Raw genomic sequence first — 21,216 nt, forward strand, 5'->3', positions numbered from 1 at the left:
CAAGAAAGGATGCTGTACTTTGTCAAATGCTTTTTCTGTATTTATTGAGAGGATCATATGGTTCTTGGTCTTTCTTTTTTTAATGTATTGTATCACACTGATTTGCAGATGTTGAACCAACCTTGCAGCCCAGGAATAAATCCCACTTGGTTGTAGTGAATAATCCTTTTAATGTACTGTTGGATCCTATTGGCTAGTATTTTGGTGAGAATTTTTGCATCCATGTTCATCAGGGATATTGGTCTGTAATTCTCCTTTTTGATGGGGTCTTTGTCTGGTTTTGGGATCAAGGTAATGCTGGCCTCATAAAATGAGTTTGGAAGTTTTCCTTCCATTTCTATTTTTTGGAACAATTTCAGAAGAATGGGTATTAATTCTTCTTTAAATGTTTGGTAGAATTCCCCTGGGAAGCTATCTGGCCCTGGGCTCTTCTTTTGTGGGAGATTTTTGATGACTGCTTCAATTTCCTTAGTGGTTATGGGTCTGTTCAGCTTTTCTGTTTCTTCCTGGTTCAATTTTGGTAGTTGATACATCTCTAGGAATGCATCCATTATTCCAGATTATCTAATTTGCTGGCATATAGTTGCTCGTAATATGTTCTTATAATTGTATTTCTTTGGTGTTGGTTGTGATCTCTCCTTCTTTCATTCATGATTTTATTTATTTGGGTCATTTTTCTTTTTGATAAGTCTGGCCAGGGGTTTATCAATCTTATTAATTCTTTCAAAGAACCAGCTCGTAGTTTTGTTGATCTGTTTACTCTTCTTTTGGTTTCTGTTTCATTGATTTCTGCTCTGATCTTTACTATTTCTCTTCTCCTGCTGGGTTTAGGCTTTATTTGCTGTTCTTTCTCCAGCTCCTTTAGGTGTAGCGTTAGGTTGTGTATTTGAGACCTTTCTTGTTTCTTGAGAAAGGCTTGTATTGCTATATACTTTCCTCTTAGGACAGCCTTTGCTGCATCCCAAAGGTTTTGAACAGTTGTGTTTTCATTTTCATTTGTTTCCATGAATTTTTTAAATTCTTCTTTAACTTCCTGGTTGACCCATTCATTCTTTAGTAGGATGCTCTTTAGCCTCCATGTATTTGAGTTCTTTCTGACTTTCCTCTTGTGACTGAGTTCTAGTTTCAAAGCATTGTGGTCCGAAAATATGCAGGGAATGATCCTAATCTTTTGGTACTGGTTGAGACCTGATTTGTGACCTAGGATGTGATCTATTCTGGAGAATGTTCCATGGGCACTAGAGAAGAATGTGTATTCCGTTGCTTTGGGATGGAATGTTCTGAATATGTCTGTGAAGTCCATTTGGTCCAGTGTGTCATTTAAAGTCTTTATTTCCTTGTTGATCTTTTGCTTAGATGATCTGTCCATTTCCATGAGGGGAGTGTTAAAGTCCCCTACTATTATTGTATTGTTGTCGATGTGTTTCTTTGCTTTTGTTATTAACTGGCTTATATAATTGGCTGCTCCCATGTTAGGGGCATAGATATTTACAACTGTTAGATCTTCTTGTTGGATAGTCCCTTCTAGTATGATATAGTGCCCTTCCTCATCTCTTATTATAGTCTTTGGTTTAAAATCTAATTTGTCTGATATAAGGATTGCCACCCCAGCTTTCTTTTGGTGTCCATTAGCATGGTAAATAGTTTTCCACCCCCTCACTTTCAAACTGGAGGCGTCTTTGGGTCTAAAATGAGTCTCTTGCAGACAGCATATCGATGGGTCTTGTTTTTTTATCCAATCTGATTGCCTGTGTCTTTTGATTGGGGCATTTAGCCCATTTACATTCAGGGTAACTATTGAAAGATAGGAATTTAGTGCTATTGTATTGCCTGTAAGGTGACTTTTTCTGTATGTTGTCTGTGTTCCTTTCTGATCTATGTTACTTTTAGGGTCTCTCTTTGCTTAGAGGACCCCTTTCGAGATTTCTTGTAGGGCTGGTTTGGTGTTTGCAGATTCTTTTAGTTTTTGTTTGTCCTGGAAGCTTTTTATCTCTCCTATTTTCAGTGACAGGCTAGCTGGATATAGTAGTCTTGGCTGCATATTTTTCTCGTTTAGTGCTCTGAATATATCATGCCAGTCCTTTCTGGCCTGCCAGGTCTCTGTGGATAGGTCTGTTGCCAATCTAATGTTTCTACCATTGTAAGTTACAGACCTCTTGTCCCGAGCTGCTTTCAGGATTTTTTCTTTGTCTGTGAGACTTGTAAGTTTTACCATTAGATGTCAGAGTGTTGACCTATTTTTATTGATTTCAAGGGGGGTTCTCTGTGCCTCCTGGATTTTGATGCCTGTTTCCTTCCCCAAATTAGGGAAGTTCTATCCTATAATTTGCTCCAATATACCTTCTGCCCCTCTCTCTCTTTCTTCTTCTTCTGGGATCCCAATTAATTCTAATATTGTTTCGTCTTATGGTATCGCTTATCTCTTGAATTCTGCCCTTGTGATCCAGTAGTTGTTTATCTTTCTTTTTCTCAGCTTCTTTATTCTCCATCATTTAGTCTTGTATATCACCAATTCTCTCTTCTGCCTCATTTATTCTAGCAGTTAGAGCCTCCATTTTTTATTGCACCTCATTAATAGCCTTTTTGATTTCGACTTGGTTAGATTTTAGTTCTTTTATTTCTCCAGAAAGGGTTTCTCTAGTATCTTCCATGCTTTTTTCAAGCCCAGCTAGTATCTTTATAATCATCATTCTGAACTCTAGTTCTGACATCTTACTAATGTCCATATTGATTAGGTCCCTGGCAGTTGGTACTGCCTCTTGTTCTTTTTTTTTGAGGTGAGGGTTTCCGTCTTGTTGTTTTGTCCAGAGGAGAATAGATGAATGAGAGAACAAAATGTTAACAGGGTAACAACGACCCCAGAAAAATATACACTAAACAAATCAGAAGAGACCTGAAACCAGGGGAAAAGAAAGGGAAAGAAAGAAAAAAGAAAAAAAAATATGATCAAATATGATCAGGCTGGTGCATAGATCAGTGTCACACAGTAGATTTTGGGTGTATTTTGGTCTGTTAGAAGAAACTGCCTCCCAAAATTTAAAGAAAGAAAAACTTATGTATGTACAAAAATAAGGGTAAATATGATGAAGGGATGGAATATGACTGTAAAGATGAAAATTATAGAAGATTTTATAAAAGGAATTGATAAGAAGTTGGTTGAAAAAAGAAAGAAGAGAAATTTAAAAAAATAAAGAGAATGTGATCAGGCAGAAGACTAGAACAAAGCCATGCACTAGAGATTTAGGGTATATTTTGGTCTGTTAGAAGAAACTGTATCCCAAAATTTTAAAGAGAGAACAACATATATATATATGGTGTGTATATATATATATATATATATATGCCCCAAAAATAAGGTTAACTACAATGAACAGATAGAATATGACTTTAAAAATGAAAAATAAGATTTTTTAAAAAGCGATTGATAAGATGTTGGTTGAAAAAGGGAAAAAGAAAAATTAAAAAAAAAAAAAGACAGTTAAAAAAAAATTAACTTTGAAAGACTAATGAATCATGGGAAAAAAGCCATGGATTCTATGTGCATTATTCCCCTAGCTCTGGAGTTCTGCCCTTCTCATTGATCGGTAAACTTGGTCTTGGCTGGCAGTTCTTGCTGATCTTCTGGGGGAGGGGCCTGTTGCCGTGGTCCCCAAATGTCTTTGCTGGAGGCGGAATTATCCCGCCCTTGCCGGGTCTGGGCTAAGTAATCTGCTCGGTTTTGCTCTCGGGAGCTTTTGTTCCCTGCAAGCTTTCCCTACAGCTTTGGAGGACGAGAGTGAGAATGGCGGCCTCCCAGTCTCCTCCCTGGAGGAGCCAAGAACTCGGGGCCCCACTCCTTAGTGAGCCCCCAGAGAAAAGCAGTCAGTCACTCCCGTCTCCCCGGTCTCTGGCTGCACTCCATGCTCACCTGGCCTGTGACCGTGCATTTCTATCACTGGCACCCGACCCCATGTGGAGTCTCCAAACCCAGCAGATCCCTGCGGTGCACTTCCACGCCACTTCTCCCCAGGGGAGGAAGGGGAGTCTCCCCAGATCTGCCGCTTGTTGGGTCCCTGCTGGAAGAGCAGTGGCCTGACTGTGCCTCGGATCACAGTTTATGGCAACCTCGAGCTGAGAGCCTGCTCCTCGGCTCCCTCTCTGCAGCCGGCTTCCCCGCTCTGATACCTGGGAGCTCTGCCGCACTCAGGCACCCCCGGTCTTTCTGTGACCCCGAGGGTCCTGAGACCACACTGTCCTACGAGGGTTCCACCCCCTGCTTAGCCACTGGAGCGACATCCCTCAGCAGAGCTGACTTCTAAAAGTTCTGATTTTGTGCTCCGCTTCTCTATCACTTGCCAGAAGCGTCCGACAGAGGCCCCCTCCCCGCCGTCTATCCTCCTGAATATCACCTCGGATTCACTTCTCCGCACGTCCTACCTTCCAGAAAGTGGTCGCTTTTCTGTTCAGAGAGTTGCAGCTATTCTTTTCTTCGATCTCCTGTTGAGTTTGTAGATGTTCAGAATGGTTTGATCCCTATCCAGCTGAATTCCTGGGACCAGACAAAATCCAGGTCTCCTACTCCTCCACCATCTTGCTCCTCCCCTCTGTTATCCTTAGTTTTGTAATTATTCAAGTAGTCGAGCTAAAAGTTTATTTGCATCTTTGCACTTGTTCCTTGGATACGATTGAAGGAATGCTATATTCCACAAGCATAGAGAAGTGTGTCCGAAGCCCTTACAGTACATTCCCCTTGTTTGGGGTGCTCGATCTTCTGTTGGTGCCCAGGAGGGGCACCCAGCCTGCCATTCTGGGTTCTTGCCCCTCCTCAGCTATTGGCCCAAGTTCTGTCCACATCTCTCACACAGGGAGTGGGGGGCAGGCAAGGTGGTGGGCCGGGAGGAGTGGCAGAATAGAGATTACTTGGGAGGAATAATGTTCTTTGCAGAAGAATTATTATCTTAATTTTTCTGTTAAACCAAAATCCCATTATTTTTCTTTTCACTTTTCTCCTTAGGCTAAATGTTTAGAAAGTGAGAAGCATGGAGTTCTCAACAAAATCACAGAAGGCAATATTCGCTTGGGAAGGTTAAAAGAAAAAATCAAGGTAAGTGGCCATTAACCTCAGAGGTGCCGTTTTCAAATGGAAACAGCGCCTTACTGGGGTCAGACTTCCATGTTTAAAAAAATGATTCATGTTGCATGTGTGTATCACACTAATCATCCACAGGGTAAAGCAGTATTGCTTATGGCGCCAATCCACTCATTAAATAAACCGGCTTATCTGCATAATAAGATACCATGCAGCTGTTTAAAAGAAAAAAAATTGCGAGGGAAAAATCTCCAGGCTCTATCCTGAAGTTAGCCCAACATTCGTTGGTTCAGTTAGGGAACAGGGTTGACCCGCTCCTCTCTAGCTTAATCCTAACTGCACCCTCCAGTTTCTCTGCCCAAGGAAACTATTGTCAGGGTACCAACTCTCCTCCCCTAGGCCACCTCCCTCACCTGACCTCTCATCCCCCCACCATCTGTATTCTGACTACTGGCATCCACCGCCTTACCAGCCAGACTGACTTCTCTGGAGCAGGAGCAGGGGTGCGGGTGGGCTAGAGGCCTGTGTGGGAGGCAGGGAACCTGTGGGTTTTGAAAGGGAAGGTCCGTGAGGGCATGTAGCTCTAGCGTGGGGAGTAAAATCTAGGACCTCTGCTGGATGATGATGAAAAGACACATGGAGAAATAGATTGATGACATTTACTATGTTGGGAAATTAACAAACTAAGACCAACGAAACATTGACTGGCTCTGTGTACATAAGTGTGGTACTGGGTGAACAGCAAGCAGGTGTATGTATGTATGTATGTAAATATGTTATGCCTTTGTTTTGTTTTAGAGAACATAAGTCCTAAATTGTTTGTTTTTTAAAAGTTAAATAAAATTTAACTTCTAATTGCTAAGAATTAGCAATTAACCTAATGCAAAGAATAGACTTTTTTCCTCCCAATGTTTCATGAATATTGCCTAAATAACACAAATATCAAGTTTTTGGAAGCCACACAGCCTATTCATCATGAATTTTCAAGTGGTACAGACTGAGATGCTCCCTGAGGGGCTTTCTGGTTTCCAGTAGGGTCTGCCACATGCAACGTCCCTAAGCTACCCTTACCCTGTTCTGGATTCTGCCTGGGTCTGGGCCTTCCCCAGGGAAGATCACCACCATCTAACTAAATTCAGAGAAGACTAGCATACCCTCCAGCACATCACTGTTCTCATTTATAGTGGGCAGTGGCCTTTGAAGTGAGGGCTGTTCCCACCACAAGTCCAGTGAACTCATTCCTTCTGTGGGGCAGAGCAGCTCCACTCCTGTTCCCAAATGTGGGCTTTTAGGCATGATGCTATTTGAAGAAAGGGTTGCTTTGCTAAAAGGAAAGTTGAAAATGCTGCATTCGTCCTCCACCCAGAACTCAGGGCAGCTGATCCTGTGGCTTCAGGTGGTAGGAATGATTTAATTGAACCAGATAGCTCTTGGAGTTGTGTTGACTTCTAAAATGTCATCAGAGATTCCTAGCAGACATAGTAGTTTTCTGGGAATTTTATTTCTGATAGTTTTAAAGTCAGTGAGGATCTGGTAAGTTTAATCTTCAAGTACACTTAGTTATAATCTAACTAGGTAGGTAAAGAAAAAGAAATCCATATCTAGATAGGGGTGCCTGGGTGACTTAGTCAGTTGAGTGTCCAACTCTTGGTTTCAGCTCAGGTTGTGATCTTGGGGTCATGGGATCAAGCCCTGCATCGGGCTCCTCACTCGGCGCAGAGTCTGCTTGTCCCTCTCCCTCTGCTCCCCCCAGCTTTCTCTCTCTCTCTCTCTCTCAAATAAATAAATAAATAAAATCTTAAAAAAAAAAAAAGATAAAGAAAACGTTGGACACCCAGGCAAAAGGCCAAGACATAGGAAAAAGAAAACCATGTTGGCATCACACTTCTCCACAGCAATACTGAATGCCAGAGAGCAGTGCAATGACTTCTATAAATATTCGATGAAACAGAGTGTGAGCCAAGGATGTCTCCCTCCAACCAAGCTACTCTTCAGACAGTTTTGACCATGTAAAAACTCCGGGCACAGTTTTTCCATAAATCTCACCTGAAGATTAATCAACTTGAGTTCAGCCAATCAAGAAACAATTGGGCAAATTTCAGAAAAGTAGTGAGCAAAGGATATATTTAATTGGGAACTAAGACTTCAGTGAGGCAGGGATAAGGCTGATGGAATAAAATGTAAATGTTTTTTGACAATGTGGAATTAATACAACCAAGGAAAAACTGATAGGTCAACAAGGTAGGAAAGTAGAAAGTAGAACAAACTAGCTGATTGCTTCCTATGTCATAACTAAGAGTTCCAAGGATATCATTTCAAGCTGAAAAATCAAGTAGGAGGAGCTTAAACATATTTAAGTAGGGCCAGAAAAGGTTGTTGTGAGCTAACATTATGTTACTTTTAATAAATGAGAGGACTAAGGACATGTAATATAAAGGCATGAGAATAAAAATCACCACAAGAATCAAGAGAGATCCATTCCTAAATAGTAGAATTACAACAGTGAAAAGAACAGAGAAAATGGACTACATTAAGTCTTTAAAAATGTATGAAGATAAAACAAAGTAACAAAATTGAGACCAAACAAATATAAATGAACTTAATTCACCCATTAAAAGAAAACAGATTGATAATGAAGCAAATGGTATTCCATGATAGAGCCGAGCCAAGAGACAGTCTGAAACAAAGTGCATTAGAAAGCTGAAGAGAAAAAGGATGAGTAAAGATAATCAGATTTATGCAAACAAAAAGAAAGCAAATTTGTAATCTTTACATGTGCCGAGATAAAGTTCAGGCCAAAAGCACTAAATGAAACAAAAAAAAGGAGGAGCCTTCATGTTAAAGACTGAAATCAATAGTATATGGTAGCTACAGATATCTGTGCACTAAATAAACACAGCAAATCTATAAACTATAGGATATACAAAGGGAAATGGAAACATGGTAATAATAGAAACTTTAATCTTCTCTTGGTCCAAGACAGATCAAGAAATTAAACAGAAGTAACTAAGGTTATAGAAGATTGAAGGTAATCTATAAGGTTTATTTATGTGTGTTTTTATATATATATGTGTGTGTGTGTGTGTTTATATATATAACGATTGATTGTAGATTGGCTCAAAAAATAATCAACCCCTAGAGTAGAAATAAGGCACATTTGTTGACCAAAAAGATGAAAACCAGAAATTAATAAACAATCAGAAAGCAAAAGAAATATTCTTTTACCTGGAAATGTAAAAACCATGAGGTAAACCAATTCTTGGGTCAGAGGGAATGTATAAACTGTCAGTTTCTAAATGGAATTGATACACCAGTTAGAATGGCTAAAATTAACAAGACAGGAAACAGCAAATGTTGTTAAGGATGTGGAGAAAGGGGAACCCTCACACTGTTGGTGGGAATGCAAAGTGGTGCAGCCGCTCTGGAAAACAGTATGGAGGTTCCTTAAGACGTTAAAAATAGAACTACCTTGTGACCCAATTGCACTACTAGGTTTTTACCCCAAAGATACAGATGTAGTGAAAAGAAGGGGTACATGCACCCCAGTATTCATAGAAGCAATGTCCGTAATAACCAAACTATGGAAGGAGATGAGATGCCCTTCAACAGATGAATGGATAAAGAAGATGTGGTTCTTATATACAGTGGAATATTACTCAGCTGTTAGAAAGGATGAACACCTACCATTTTCATCGACATGGATGGAACTGGAGGGGATTACGCTAAGTGAAATAAGTCAAGCAGAGAAAGACAATTATCGTATGGTTTCATTCATATGTGGAACATAAGGAATAGCACAGAGGACCACAGGGGAAGGGAGGGAAAACTGAATGGGGAGAAATCAGAGAGGGAGACAAACCATGAGAGACTCTGGACTAATAAACAGAATTGAATCTCTGTCAAGTACAAATTAGAATCTGTATAACACTAGTTTTAGAAATGCTCAGAGCGGGGCGCCTGGGTGGCTCAATCGTTAAGCGTCTGCCTTCAGCTCAGGTCATGATCCCAGGGTCCTGGGATCAAGCCCCGCATCGGGCTCCCTGCTCAGTGGGAAGCCTGCTCCTTCCTCTCCCATTCCCCCTGCTTGTGTTCCTGCTCTTGCTATCTGTCTGTCAAATAAATCAATAAAATCTTTAAAAAAAAAAAAAAAAGCTCAGAGGGAAGTCATACCTTAAATGCTATCCAGTAAAAATGTAGAAGGAAGATAAATGAATCAAGCTTTTATCTCTGTCATCTGTTTACCAATCGAGTGTGACAGACCTTGCCAGTTTGGTCTGTTTTTATTTGTAGCATATAAAAAACTAGGCATGATACAAATTAGAAATTTGGTTTTATTATATATACTTGATATTCTTTTTTTTACTTTCTATGACTTTTATGATCCAGACTTGCCCTCCCAGATCAGACTTCTGCAAGGTTTACTCATCATCTCAGTGGGCTCTGATAGCCCAAATGGGGAGGGTACGCATCCGGGAAGCCATCCCCTGGGCCGCAGGCAGCATCCCCTCGCTTACACAGGGCCTCCTCCTCCCCCAGGGGTACAAGAAGCAGGCGGCACTGAAAGTGGATGACATCAGTCACCGCCTGACAGAGCAGCAGGAAGACTTCGCTAGCAAGACAGCTCAGTACCAGCAAGAGATGAGGCACCTCCATCGGGTGCTGCAGGACAAGCAGGATATCCTGGACCAGGCACTGCAGCAGAAAAGGTAGGGCCACCCCAGCCCCATAGAGTATGTTAATTTTGAATGTTTGCTAGAATTTTCCAGCAAAACCCTCTGGACCCGTTCTGTTTATTTTTTTACATTTAAGTTTTATCTGAATGTAATATTGGTCTTAATTCTTATTTGCTCATTTTCTTTTTAAAATTTCCCCCCAGCAATTGACATATAGGATTGTGTAAGTTGAAGGTGTATAATGTGATGATTTGATACATGAATATCTTGTGAAATGGTTGCCACCACAAGGTTAGTTAACACCTCTCTCATCTTACCCAGTTCCCATTTTGTTGTGGTGCTGGTGACAGTGCAGCCGTTAGGGTGGGAACATTGAAGATCCGCTCCCTTAGCAACTTTCAAGTATACAACAGTGGTGTTAACACTCTCACCATGCTGTGCTCCTCCTTTCCCTTAATCCCCCCTGTAGAACTCCCATTGTTTGAATATTGGACTTCTTAAATCAACCCGGGCCTCTAATTGTCCTTCCCTCTTTTCTCCTCTCGTTGATGCTTTTGTTTTATTCCATTTTCTTGGGAGACTTTTTATTTTTGATTAAATGTCTTATTTCTGCTTTTTCTTTTTTTCATTTCTGAGGATTTTAAAATCTCTGATCATTCCCTTCTTGTAAGATCATAGTCATAAGATGATGGGTGCGTTATGTTTTCTATGCATGTAAGTACTAAATCAGTTACACTTTACCCTTTAAATATAGGCTAGAGGAAGTGTTGCCAGTGTATTAAAAACATTGGGGATGTCGCATGCTCCATGAAGGTGAACTTGGTGGTCCTTCGTACTTAACTCTGCATTTTCATAATGGCTGTGCTTTGACAGACTGGAATGTAAACTGATGCATGCAGAAGAATCGTAATACACTTATGGGATTTCTTCAGGTTATAGAAGGATCCATATATTTGATGTCATGCCCAATGCAGATATTTGTTTTCCATCAGCCAGATGCTTTTTTTTTTTTAAGATTTTATTTATTTATTTGTCAGAGACAAAGCATGAGCAGGGGGAGTGGCAGGCAGAGAGAGAAGCAGGCTCCCCGCTGAGCAAGGAGCCCGATGCCCAGGACCCTGGGATCATGACTTGAGCCGAAGGCAGCTGCTTAACTGAGCCACCCAGGCTCCCCAGCCAGATGCTTCTTAAATGCAAGGCAGGATTAAGTCTTATCTATCATGGTTATCATGGTTTCTGTAGTCACAGAAGTTCTTACCACCATAAACAGCTAGTATGTAAAAAGTTGGGCTAATACCAAATTTCTTGCCAGATAGGAGGTTTAGAATCACAATAATAAAATGGCATTTTGTTTTTCACTTTCTCCCTTATTCCACTATCTGTCCTTAAATCGTTTGAAAGTTATGCATACTATTTTCTATACTTTCAGTGGTTACCCTTAAAATTTTACAATGAATATTTAACATTAAAAAATCTAAATTTAGGGGCGTCTGGGTAGCCCAGTTGGTTAGGCCACCGACTCTTGATTTCAGCTCAGGTTTCGATCTCAGGGTTGTGAGTTCAAGCCCTACGTTGGGCTACAAAAAAAAAAAAAAAAAATCTGAATTTAATCAACATGTCTACATTTCTTCCCCCCAGTGCAAGATCTAATGCTCTTATCTAATTCTTTTCCCCCTCGGTTTATATGATGTCGTCTAGTGTCATTAGGTAGATAAAAGTGAAGAACAAAGATCTATTTCATATCATTATCTTTAGCCCCCCCAAATTAAATGTTACTAGTTTCTATATAGTTCTTTATTTTGATTTACCCACAGGTACCAATTTCTTTACTTACTGATTATTATAAACAAGACAACAGGCCCAAAATGGGCCTCACATATGCTAGCCCCACATCACCAAACCAAGACTTGACTTAATTACAGTTTTGGCTCCTCCAGAAAGGGAATCTTAAACTAGTTAGTCAAGAATTGTGTGGTCAATGATACTTAGGTCATATGCCTGGGAGACCCTTTGCCATCCCCTAAGGGAAAGTAACTTTGCAATAACCAACCCACTTTTGCTGAATATATCTTCCTTATTCCTGCTTCCTTCTGCCTATAAAAGTTTTTCATTTTGTACAGCTCCTCGGAGCTCGTTTCTCTCTGCTAGATGGAATGCTGCCCAATTCGAGTTTTGCTCAAATAAACTCTTAAAATTTTCTTATTTCCTCAGTTTATCTTTTAACATATCCTCTCTTACATCTCAGACCTTATTTCTCAAATTAGTTTCCTTCTTCCTAAAATATATTATTTAGAAGTCTCTTTAGTAAGAGTCTGTTGGGAGTAAGCTTTCTGTTTATCTGGAAATGTCTGCATTTTTCCTTGATCCTTGTAAGATAATTTTTGCTGGCTACAGTATTTAACTTTGACAGTCTTCTTCTCTCAGCATATTCTACTATCTTCTCTGTTTGAGAAGTCTGTTTTGACAAGTCAAAAGACAAGTCTCTGACAAGCCTTTTGTCATTTTTTTTTTTTAAAGATTTTATTTATTTATTTGACAGAGAGAGAGATTGCGAGAGCAGGAACACAAGCAGGGGGAGTGGGAGAGGGAGAAGCAGGCTTCCCACCGAGCAGGGAGCCCGATGTGGGACTCGATCCCAGAACCCTGGGATCATGACCTGAGCCGAAGGCAGACGCTTAACGACTGAGCCACCCAGGTGCCCCCCTTTTGTCATTTTTTTAAAATAACTGACACAGGGGTGCCTGGGTGGCTCAGTTGGTTAAGTGTCCCACTCTTGATTTCAGCTCAGGTCATGATCTCAGGGTCATGAGTCTGAGCCCTGCGTCGGGCTCTGTGCTCAGTGAAGAGTCTGCTAGAGATTCTCTCTCCCTCTTCCACTTGTGTGCTGTCTCTCTAAAATAAATAAATAAAATCTTAAAAAAAAGGGCGCCTGGGTGGCTCAGATGGTTAAGCGTCTGCCTTCGGCTCAGGTCATGATCCCAGGGTCCTGGGATCAAGTCCCGCATCGGGCTCTCTGCTCCGTGGGAGCCTGCTTCTCCCTCTGCCTCTCTCTCTCTCTCATGAATAAAGAAATAAAATCTTAAAAAAAAAAAAATCTCCTCTGTCTCTTGTATTCTGTAATTTAATTGGTGTGTGATTAACTGTACTTATCTACTTGGTGTAAGTTATTCTCTATATCTGTGATCTTGTGTCTTTCATTAGTCTAGAAAATTCTCATCTTTTTTTTTTTTTTTAAAGATTTTATTTATTTATTTGAGAGAGAGAATGAGACAGAGAGAGCATGAGAGGGGGGAAGGTCAGAGGGAGAAGCAGGCTCCCTGCCGAGCAGGGAGCCCGATGCGGGACTCGATCCCGGGACTCCAGGATCACGACCTGAGCCGAAGGCAGTCGCTTAACCAACTGAGCCACCCAGGCGCCCGAAAATTCTCATCTCTTAAAATAAGCCATTATCTCTTAAAATAAAGTATTTCCCCTTATTCTTTCTAAGCTCCTTCTGGAGCTCAGATTAAATGTATGTTAGACTTTCCATGTGCCTTTTAAATTTTCCATCTTTTTTCTGGTCCACATTCTGGGTAATTTCTTCTGCTCAGTATTCCTGTTTACTAATTCTGTCTTCAGCTCTGTTCAATGTACTGTTTAACCCAGCCACTGAGGTTTTTATATCAACAACAGTGTATTTCATTTTCAGTTCTATTTGGTTCTTTAGAAAATCTGCCTAGTCGTTTTTAAAATAAATTCTGGGTCTTTGTTTATTTTAAATACATCTTTTATTTCTTTTAACATTTCACTTGTAGTTATTTTTTCAATATCTGAAATTTGGGGGAGTTTAAATTTTTTTTTTTTTGACTCTTGCTCTGTGTGGCTTGTTTCTTTCTACATACAGTAACTTTTTAACTATGAACGCATATATGGTTGGATTTAATCTGTAGAATCCTGAGGTTCTGGATTAAGGATGTTTTTCTCCAGAGAAGATTTGCATTTGCTTCTCTGGTGCAAGAGAATATTTCCAACCTGGAGCCACTTTAATTTCATTATTAATTTTAAAAATACACTACAGTAATGTTTTTTTTAAAACATACAAAAAGACTTTTAAAAGTCTTTTAAAAATGCTTTTATTACATTTGTTATATATTATGTATTATTATATTTAAAAATGCTATTATTATATTTATAGTGTATAACTCCTTAATATCCGGTATTTTTCTGCACTACATTCAGAGTGATTTCTTCTGCTCTATATTACAGTTTGCTAATTCTCTCTTCAGTTGTGTCCAGTGTACTATTTAACCCATCCATTGAGCTTTTCCCCTGATTGTCTCTAAAATGGCTGTTCACTCCACACAGGTGCTGGGGATGCCCAATCATGGGGAACAATGTAAATTCAAACTCCAGATCCATTTGAGAACAAGCTGGTGGCTACAGCCCCCTAGGAGACACTTAGCCTCTCAGAGCAGGTTTCTTTTGAAGATCGGCAGGTTTTCTACCCAGCCTTGCTTTCTTTAAGGGCCCTTCATGTGCCTCCACTTACCTGCCCAATTGTGGAACACGCAGTTAGTTCAGAGTGTTTCTGGGAAGAAGGGGGAGAAACGTGGATATGAGTGAGCCCTGGGGTTTTCTGTCCCACCCAGTTTGCATGGGCCCAACACCTAGTCTCCATTCTACAAAAATGTGGGTTTCTGGCACGGACTTTTCTCCTCAAAGCAATAAGCAACACTCTGTTCCCTTCCTGTGTGCTTTCAGTTTAGTCTTTATTTCTTTCTGCCCTTAGAGATTTCCTATTCTTGTTTTGAGTTTGGCTATGCATAGCTCATGATTGCTGTAATTTATCAAACATCTAGGTGTTTTGTGCCAGAAAAGAGAAATTTGGAGATTTATTTAAATACAGTTTAATTAAATAGCACCCAACATCCAGTGGGCATTAGGGGGGCTTGGAAGGAAGCAACAGTTCACAAGAGAAGTGACACTGGACAAGTGGGCATGTCACTGGCCTCCCTGAATCTCATTGTCCTCCTCCTTAAACAGCAGTGCTCAGCCCACTTGGTAGTCCAGTTTCTAGTATCTTCCATAACCACCTGGCCATGTCTGTGAAGGAGCCAGCCTCCCCACCATGCCCTCCTGCATGAGGCCTGCTCTTCCCCCCAGGCTGAGGCTGGTCTTTCTGTCCCCCTCACTCTCCCATGGGGTCCACCATCCTGTAAGGTGGTAGCTGGTACCCTGGTCTGTTCCCCCAGCAGACCACGGCCCTGTGAGGACATGGATACCTTGTCGGCCCAGTTTCCTCAGCACTCCACATGGTACCCGTCACAGAGTCCTGGGTACCCTTTCCTTTACTCGTACATCTTGGTTCTCTCTGGGTGCTCACTCCCAGCATGTGGTCTATCTAGGCCAGTCTTTTCTGCGTCCTCGGTTATGAGCCCCATTCCACACAGTCCCCTCCTCACCCCCAGACTAACCCCATATATCCGGGCCCCTCATTGGCTGTGCAGATGGGTGTTATGAGAGGTGCCTGATGTTGGCCAGGTCACAGCGGGGGCAGGTAGAGGGGACCTGGAGAGGCTTGCAGGGTTCATGCTGTGTGGGCGCTCACAGCGGGGCCGTTGTGCTGTATGTAGGTCAGCCACTGCAGGGACTGTATTTTATTCTTATACATGTTAATTCTTTAGAGAACAAAGGTCCAAAATAAAGGAAAAGGCAAAACTCAGTATTTTTTTCTGTTTCTAGGGCACCTCAGCATTTCATTCAACCCTGGGAGCCTTTGCCTCAGAACCCAAGCACCATGGGATCTGTTCTCTGACATTAAGCATTCCTTCCTTTGAATTCTGGCTACTTTAAGAAGTATTTTTCTCATTGTGCTATTTTAAACTTTTCCTTTTTGTGTGTATTTCTCAGAGAAATGGAAGGCGAGCTTGAGGTTGTTTGGCAGTCTACCTCCAAGGAAAACCAAAGAATCCGAGAGTTGCTGCAGGCCGCGCTGCAGAGGCCCGGTGTGTGGGACGGCCCTGGGGAGGTGCTCTGGGCGGCCGCAGCTCCGTCGACTGCGACATGAAGCCACCTCCCGCCTCCCGCCGCCGCCACAGCCCGCGCCGTGACTGGGGCCCTGGCCCAGAGCTCTGCCTTCCCCGGGACTGGGAGGCACAGGGGAAGGGCCCACTCCCACGTCCCGCTGCAGCGTTTCTCCTCATCAGGGCAAGGTAGAAATAAATTGTCGCAGAAATTTAATCCATTTTTTTTTACATTTTGCTTTATTTGACTCATACAGTGCTGAGCTGTATTTTTGCCTACTGGCTGCCTCGCCACAGAGCCAGGCCCTGTGAGACCCATTGCTCAGGGTGCCAGGGGACCCAAGGAGCTGGCCTGGCTCTGGGCATCTAGATCTGCAGCCGGGAGAGTGCTGGAGGGAGCAGGCAGTGGGACGGAGCGCTCACGCGGCAGGGTAGGTGCGTGAGGTCAGCTGGACACGTCCAGTGCTGAGCTGACCCTGTCATTCGCTCTGGGTGCCGTTTTGGCATGTGGTAAAAGGTAGGTGCTAGCATTCACACCCCAGTTAGTTACACAAACTCTGTTCTGCCCCGTCTTCCTGCCCTTCTTTATCCTCCTGGAAAGGCAACTTTTCTGGGGCCACCTAGCACCAAGGTGGGGTCCCTGCCCCAGTCCCACCACCGAGAAGGATGCCAGGGGCCGGGGTTCTGCTCCTCTCTGCCACCTCCTCAGGCAGGTGACCCCAGCCTCTCAGGACCATCCCCTGGCACTTCCTGGTGCCAGTGCCGGCCACCCAGGGCTGCTTGTCCCTGGCATGCTGGAAGAACGTGGGACATCAGGCTGCACGGGACCCTGAGAGTGGTGTGGAGGGCAGAATCCCGGAACACAGCCTTTTACAGGCCCTTCCCAGTGCAGCCCGGCCTCGGTGCGGGTGCAGGCCAGCCCTGGGCCCTGGTTGGGTGCGAAAGTTACACGCCTGAGCTCTGATTGCTAGTTGGGAGTCGAGATAGAAGATCACAGTTTTACGTTTTATTCAACTTGTTCAACAGTTCAACGATTCTAATTTATTTTCATTTGACCGGAGGTAGGGCAACACACCGGGATTTCAAACTCCCTGTCATCTCCCTCGGAGGTGACCTAGCAAACAGCTTCAATGTTCTTTCCAGAGAACCCAGCAGCTCTCTGGCAGCGTGTAAAGAGGCTGCAAGGCCCCAGCGCCCCCGCGAGTCTCTCACCTTCCAGCCGTCTGCTTGGAGGGTGGCTTGTCGTGGGAACCCTGCTCTTGTCACATACGTAGAGAGCCACTTTTGTCATTCCTGGCTTTGTCCCACCTTCTGTGAGAACATTTTGTTCCCTGGAGAAGTGAACGTTTGTACATTTCTGCCTTAAGTTATTACATGTTACAAACATACTTGGCAAGTCTGGTGACCCCTGGACCTCGTCGCAGCCAGGCAGGGGTGGGGTCGTGCAGCACTCGGCTCTGCCAGCCTCCCGCTAGTTTGCTGTCTGCATGTGGCAGGTGGGCTCAGAGTCCAGGGTGTGAAGGAGGGCCAGGCAGGCAAAGCGGCGAGAGACAAAGCTGCTGAGGGGCCCAGGGACTGAACTTCGATGCTTCGTGGGGGAACTGGAATGCCCTGGGCCTTGCCGGATGGGCAGGGTTTCAGGAGCTGGAGAAGGGCAGAGAGGGCTGTGTGGGCCGGGGCAAGAACTCAGGAGCCGCAGGAGGGGCGTTCGGGCTGGAGGTTGGGGTGGGCGGGGAGGCCAGACTGGCCCCGGGAAAGCCCGGACTGCTGTGAGGGACTCCTGTAGGAGCCTGTAGGGCTTCATCCTGCAGGTGCCAATCGGAGCAGGAGCGGGGCCATTCCTGCTTGGTCCTGGGGAATCTGTATATGGCTCTAGAATGGTCCCAATCAGGTGAACAGTTATAAAACGGGCCCCAGGAGCCCTGCTGCCTTTGGTATTAGTCCGGGGCAATTCCGGCCCGGGTGCAGAGAGGCTGGGGCCCAGCAGGGATGTGGCTGTGAGCTTGAGGGGACAGCAGGCGAGGAGCTGCCCTCAGTTTTCCAGTCGATCTGCACAGAGGGTCGGCGGGGGTGGGTCGAAGTGGCTCCCGCCCCTCAGGCTCCAAGAAGAGAGGGAGAGGCCACCCTTTCCCAGCAGCTTCTCTCTGTGGAGATCCATGGGGCCTCCCATTCTGAGGAGAGGAGGAAATCCTGAATTGTGTTTCTTTCAGTGCAGTTTATTTAGTCAGCAAATATACACGGAGTGCTTATCTCTGCACGGTGTCGAGAACAGTAGCAGTGACAAAGGCAGACACAGTTACAGAGCCTGCTAGGTGCTTGGAAGAAAACAGGACTGCAACAATGGCCTCATCACCTTCATGGCTGCTGTGGGAGCTACAGGGTGAACCCCGTGCAGAACATTCAAAAACCTCGTTGCACGGAAGCACAGTCATGATCTGATCCTTCAAAACAAAAAATAGTATTTCCCAGGAACAGTCCAGAACGTTCTCTTTTCCCCCCATCTCCCAATGCCCTGCCCCACTATCTTGCAGGAAAGCTCACCTGATCAGTCTCTAGGTACCCTGCTAGCTCCTTTATCTCCGAATTCCCAAGTGATAGTTCGTGCTGGGCGGTGCGATCCCAAGCCGCTTCACAAGGACGTGTGTCCGGACTCTCTGAAGGGCCGATCTCTGCTTGCAGGAAGGCAAGCCAGGGACTCGGAGCCACATAAGAAATGTCATTTCTCTGAGGAGCATGAAAGAGAGTCCGGGGGAGAGAAGTTCATGAAAGGCTGTGGGTAGGAGGTAACATTTCAGTGGGCATTAGATGCGGAGTTGGATTTCCCCAGAAGAAAATTCGGTAAAGAAAGACGAGGCCTCAGTAGGTGTAGATGCACTTAGGGAAGATGAGGTCAGACTGGAGTAGGGTTGGTGTTTCATGCCAGATGACTGGTGCCCTTAAAAAAGACAACTGTGTGAGGACGGAGACACCCAGGGAGGACGCCATGTGACAACAGCCAGGGTTGGAGAGACGTAGCTGTAGGCCAAGGACGACAGCTGGGCGTGCTCGCAACCCCGGAAGCTAGGAAGAGGCCGTGAAGGACCCCCTCCCAGGTTTCAGAGGGAGCACGGCCCATGCCCACACCTGGAGTTTGGACTTCTAGCTTCCAGAACCGAGGCGATAGATCTATTGGTTTTGGAGCCAAAAGAGAAGAAAGCAGGACAAGCCCCCAGATCCGTGGGTTTCCAGAACAAGCAGGGTCTCCGTGCAGTGACAGGAAATCTTCTGTATGTGCTGGAGCACATACAGCTGGAGCACATACAAGGGGGTGAGAACACACCTTTTCAACTGAATACACTTTAAAAGGTAATCTAACTATAGATCGAGGACTTCTGATGAAAATCTCGCCCCCAAATTGGGATGTGCCGTAAACCTAAAACATACCCCAGATTCTGAAAATTTACTATGAAAAGAAGAATGTGAAATATCTCACCAATAATTTTTATACTGGTTATATGTTGAGATAGCATTTTGGATGTGTTGGGTGAAATAAAATCTGTTGTGAAAATTGATAATTTTACCTGTTTTTGTTTCTACTTTTTAAAAGTGGCCACTGGAAAAATTTAAACTACATATGTGACTCACAGTATACTTCTCTTGGACAGTTGTATATGGACCTAAATGTGAAAGGCAAAACTAAGCTTCTAGATAGGTCATGACTTTGGGTCAGGGAAGGATTGCTTTCTTTCTTTTTTATTTTTTTTTTATGATTTTATTTATTTATTTATTTATTTTAGAGAGAGAACGAGGGGGAGGGGCAGAGGGAGAGAGAGAATCTCCAGCTGACTCCCTGCTGAGCATGGAGTCCAACACAGGGCTCCATCTCAAGACCCTGAGATAATGACCTGAGCCAAAACCAAGAGCCCGACACTCGACTGACTGAGCCACCCAGGCGCCCCCACGGAAGGATTTCTTAAAGAAGACCCGGAAAGCTCTAACCACAGAGGAAAGTAACACATTTGACAGCAATACAGTTAATGAAGAGCTCTTCACCTGAGTGGAAGGACAAGCCACACGGAGCTGACAGAAGCCTTTGGTCCAGAAAGCATGAAGGAGGCCAGGAAGCAGAAGACAGCCCAAGAGAAAATGGGGAGAGGCGCGCACGGGCATTTCGAAGGAGTAACATAAATAAGTACGTGAAGAGGAGACAGGGAAACCACAAGGACACCCACTGAACCCATCAAAAATATTGAGTGTCTGACAAAGCCAACCAAGCCAGTTTGAGGAACGGTACAAGCATGGTCAGAGCATGCTGTCCATACAGCTCCCTGACGGAAACACCGAAAATGCCCTTGAAGCGGGGGGTCGGGGGGCCCCCTGGCAGAATGAAACACCCACATCAACAGGAACCCTTCCCCGGCTGTGGTACCAACACAGTGATGCGCTTGTGTCATGTTCAAAACCATGCAAAGCCGGGCAGTGTGTTCTCTGGGGACAGACGTGTGTGGTTGAAACACCAGAGAAAGTCACAGAAAGAAAACGCAGCTCCCGCAGACTGGGAGGCACCAGAGCAGCCTTTCCTTGGGTACTGTTTTTACAACATAATGGAGACATCAGGTGACCTTTTTTGTATGTGCCCTTAAAGAATGAGTCGGAATTTGCATAGTGAAAGAATTCCAGTAAAGTTTTGGGAAAATGGGACAATAAGACTGCAGATGGAGGGCAAATGGCGGAGCCACATGGCCACACAGCGCTGGGAGAAGCGGGTGGCGCTGAGGACTCGGGCAGGGAGCCCTGGAGGGTGGTGTCTGTCTCTGGGGAAATGAAAGAGCAGAGTGGATGCTGGGACAGCCCCTTGGCTATGGTCCCAGGAGGGAGGGTGGAGGGGTTCCAGACTCTGGAAGCAGGAGGGGGAACACATGGGGAGGAGGGAGGCTTCCAGAGGCTTGGGGACCACGAAGGCACTTTCACTGGGGACACAGAGGGCCACCCGCCCCATTCGGTCTGCTGTGTGCCTCTCTCCAGTGAAATTGCCCCAGAAGCTGAGCGACCCCCACGCCCCTAGTGGGGCAAGGAGGGAAGCGGGCAAGGGCGTGAATAACACAGGCCACGGGGGGCAGTGGACAGCCAGTGAAACCCCTGCCCCTGGTATTGCCCTGCTCAGATGCAGCCACTTCCCCCTCACCAAGTCCTGAATGACACCATAGCCCCGGCCAGGAAGGCGGCTCTGCGTTCAATCCGGCCTCTGGGGCTTCCTTGGAGCCTTGGGGCACTGGGAAGAGAGAGGCCAGGCTGGTTGCCCACTCCGTGGTGGAGGGCAGCCTGTGACCCAGTCCCTGTTGCACCCGCCCCTCTCTGTCCTGGGGTTGGGGCACCCACAGAGCGGGGCCCTCCCGAGGTTCTGCAGGGACCCTGCCTGCTCCTTGGGGGAGATGTTTCTCATTGCACGTGGGGCCAGGACGCACGCAGGTTCGCACAGTGGAGCCAGCAGAAA

At 44.6% G+C, this 21,216-nt stretch overlaps 1 protein-coding gene across 1 annotated transcript in view; it reads left to right on the forward strand.

The window, feature by feature from the left end:
- CEP89 (centrosomal protein 89) overlaps positions 1–19,050 on the forward strand; it is a 77,638-nt gene extending 58,588 nt beyond the window's left edge. The window contains exons 17-19 of the mRNA XM_035023512.1: positions 4,994–5,083; positions 9,605–9,774; positions 15,631–19,050. Coding sequence (XP_034879403.1) covers positions 4,994–5,083; positions 9,605–9,774; positions 15,631–15,787 — 417 coding nt within the window. The 3' untranslated portion in view covers positions 15,788–19,050. The remainder of the gene's footprint in view (positions 1–4,993; positions 5,084–9,604; positions 9,775–15,630) is intronic.
- Positions 19,051–21,216: the final 2,166 nt, after the last annotated feature.

The sequence above is a fragment of the Mirounga leonina genome, unplaced genomic scaffold (genome assembly GCF_011800145.1).
Source record: "Mirounga leonina isolate KUSES-001 unplaced genomic scaffold, KU_Mleo_1.0 Mir_177, whole genome shotgun sequence".
Taxonomy (NCBI): Eukaryota; Metazoa; Chordata; class Mammalia; order Carnivora; family Phocidae; genus Mirounga; species Mirounga leonina.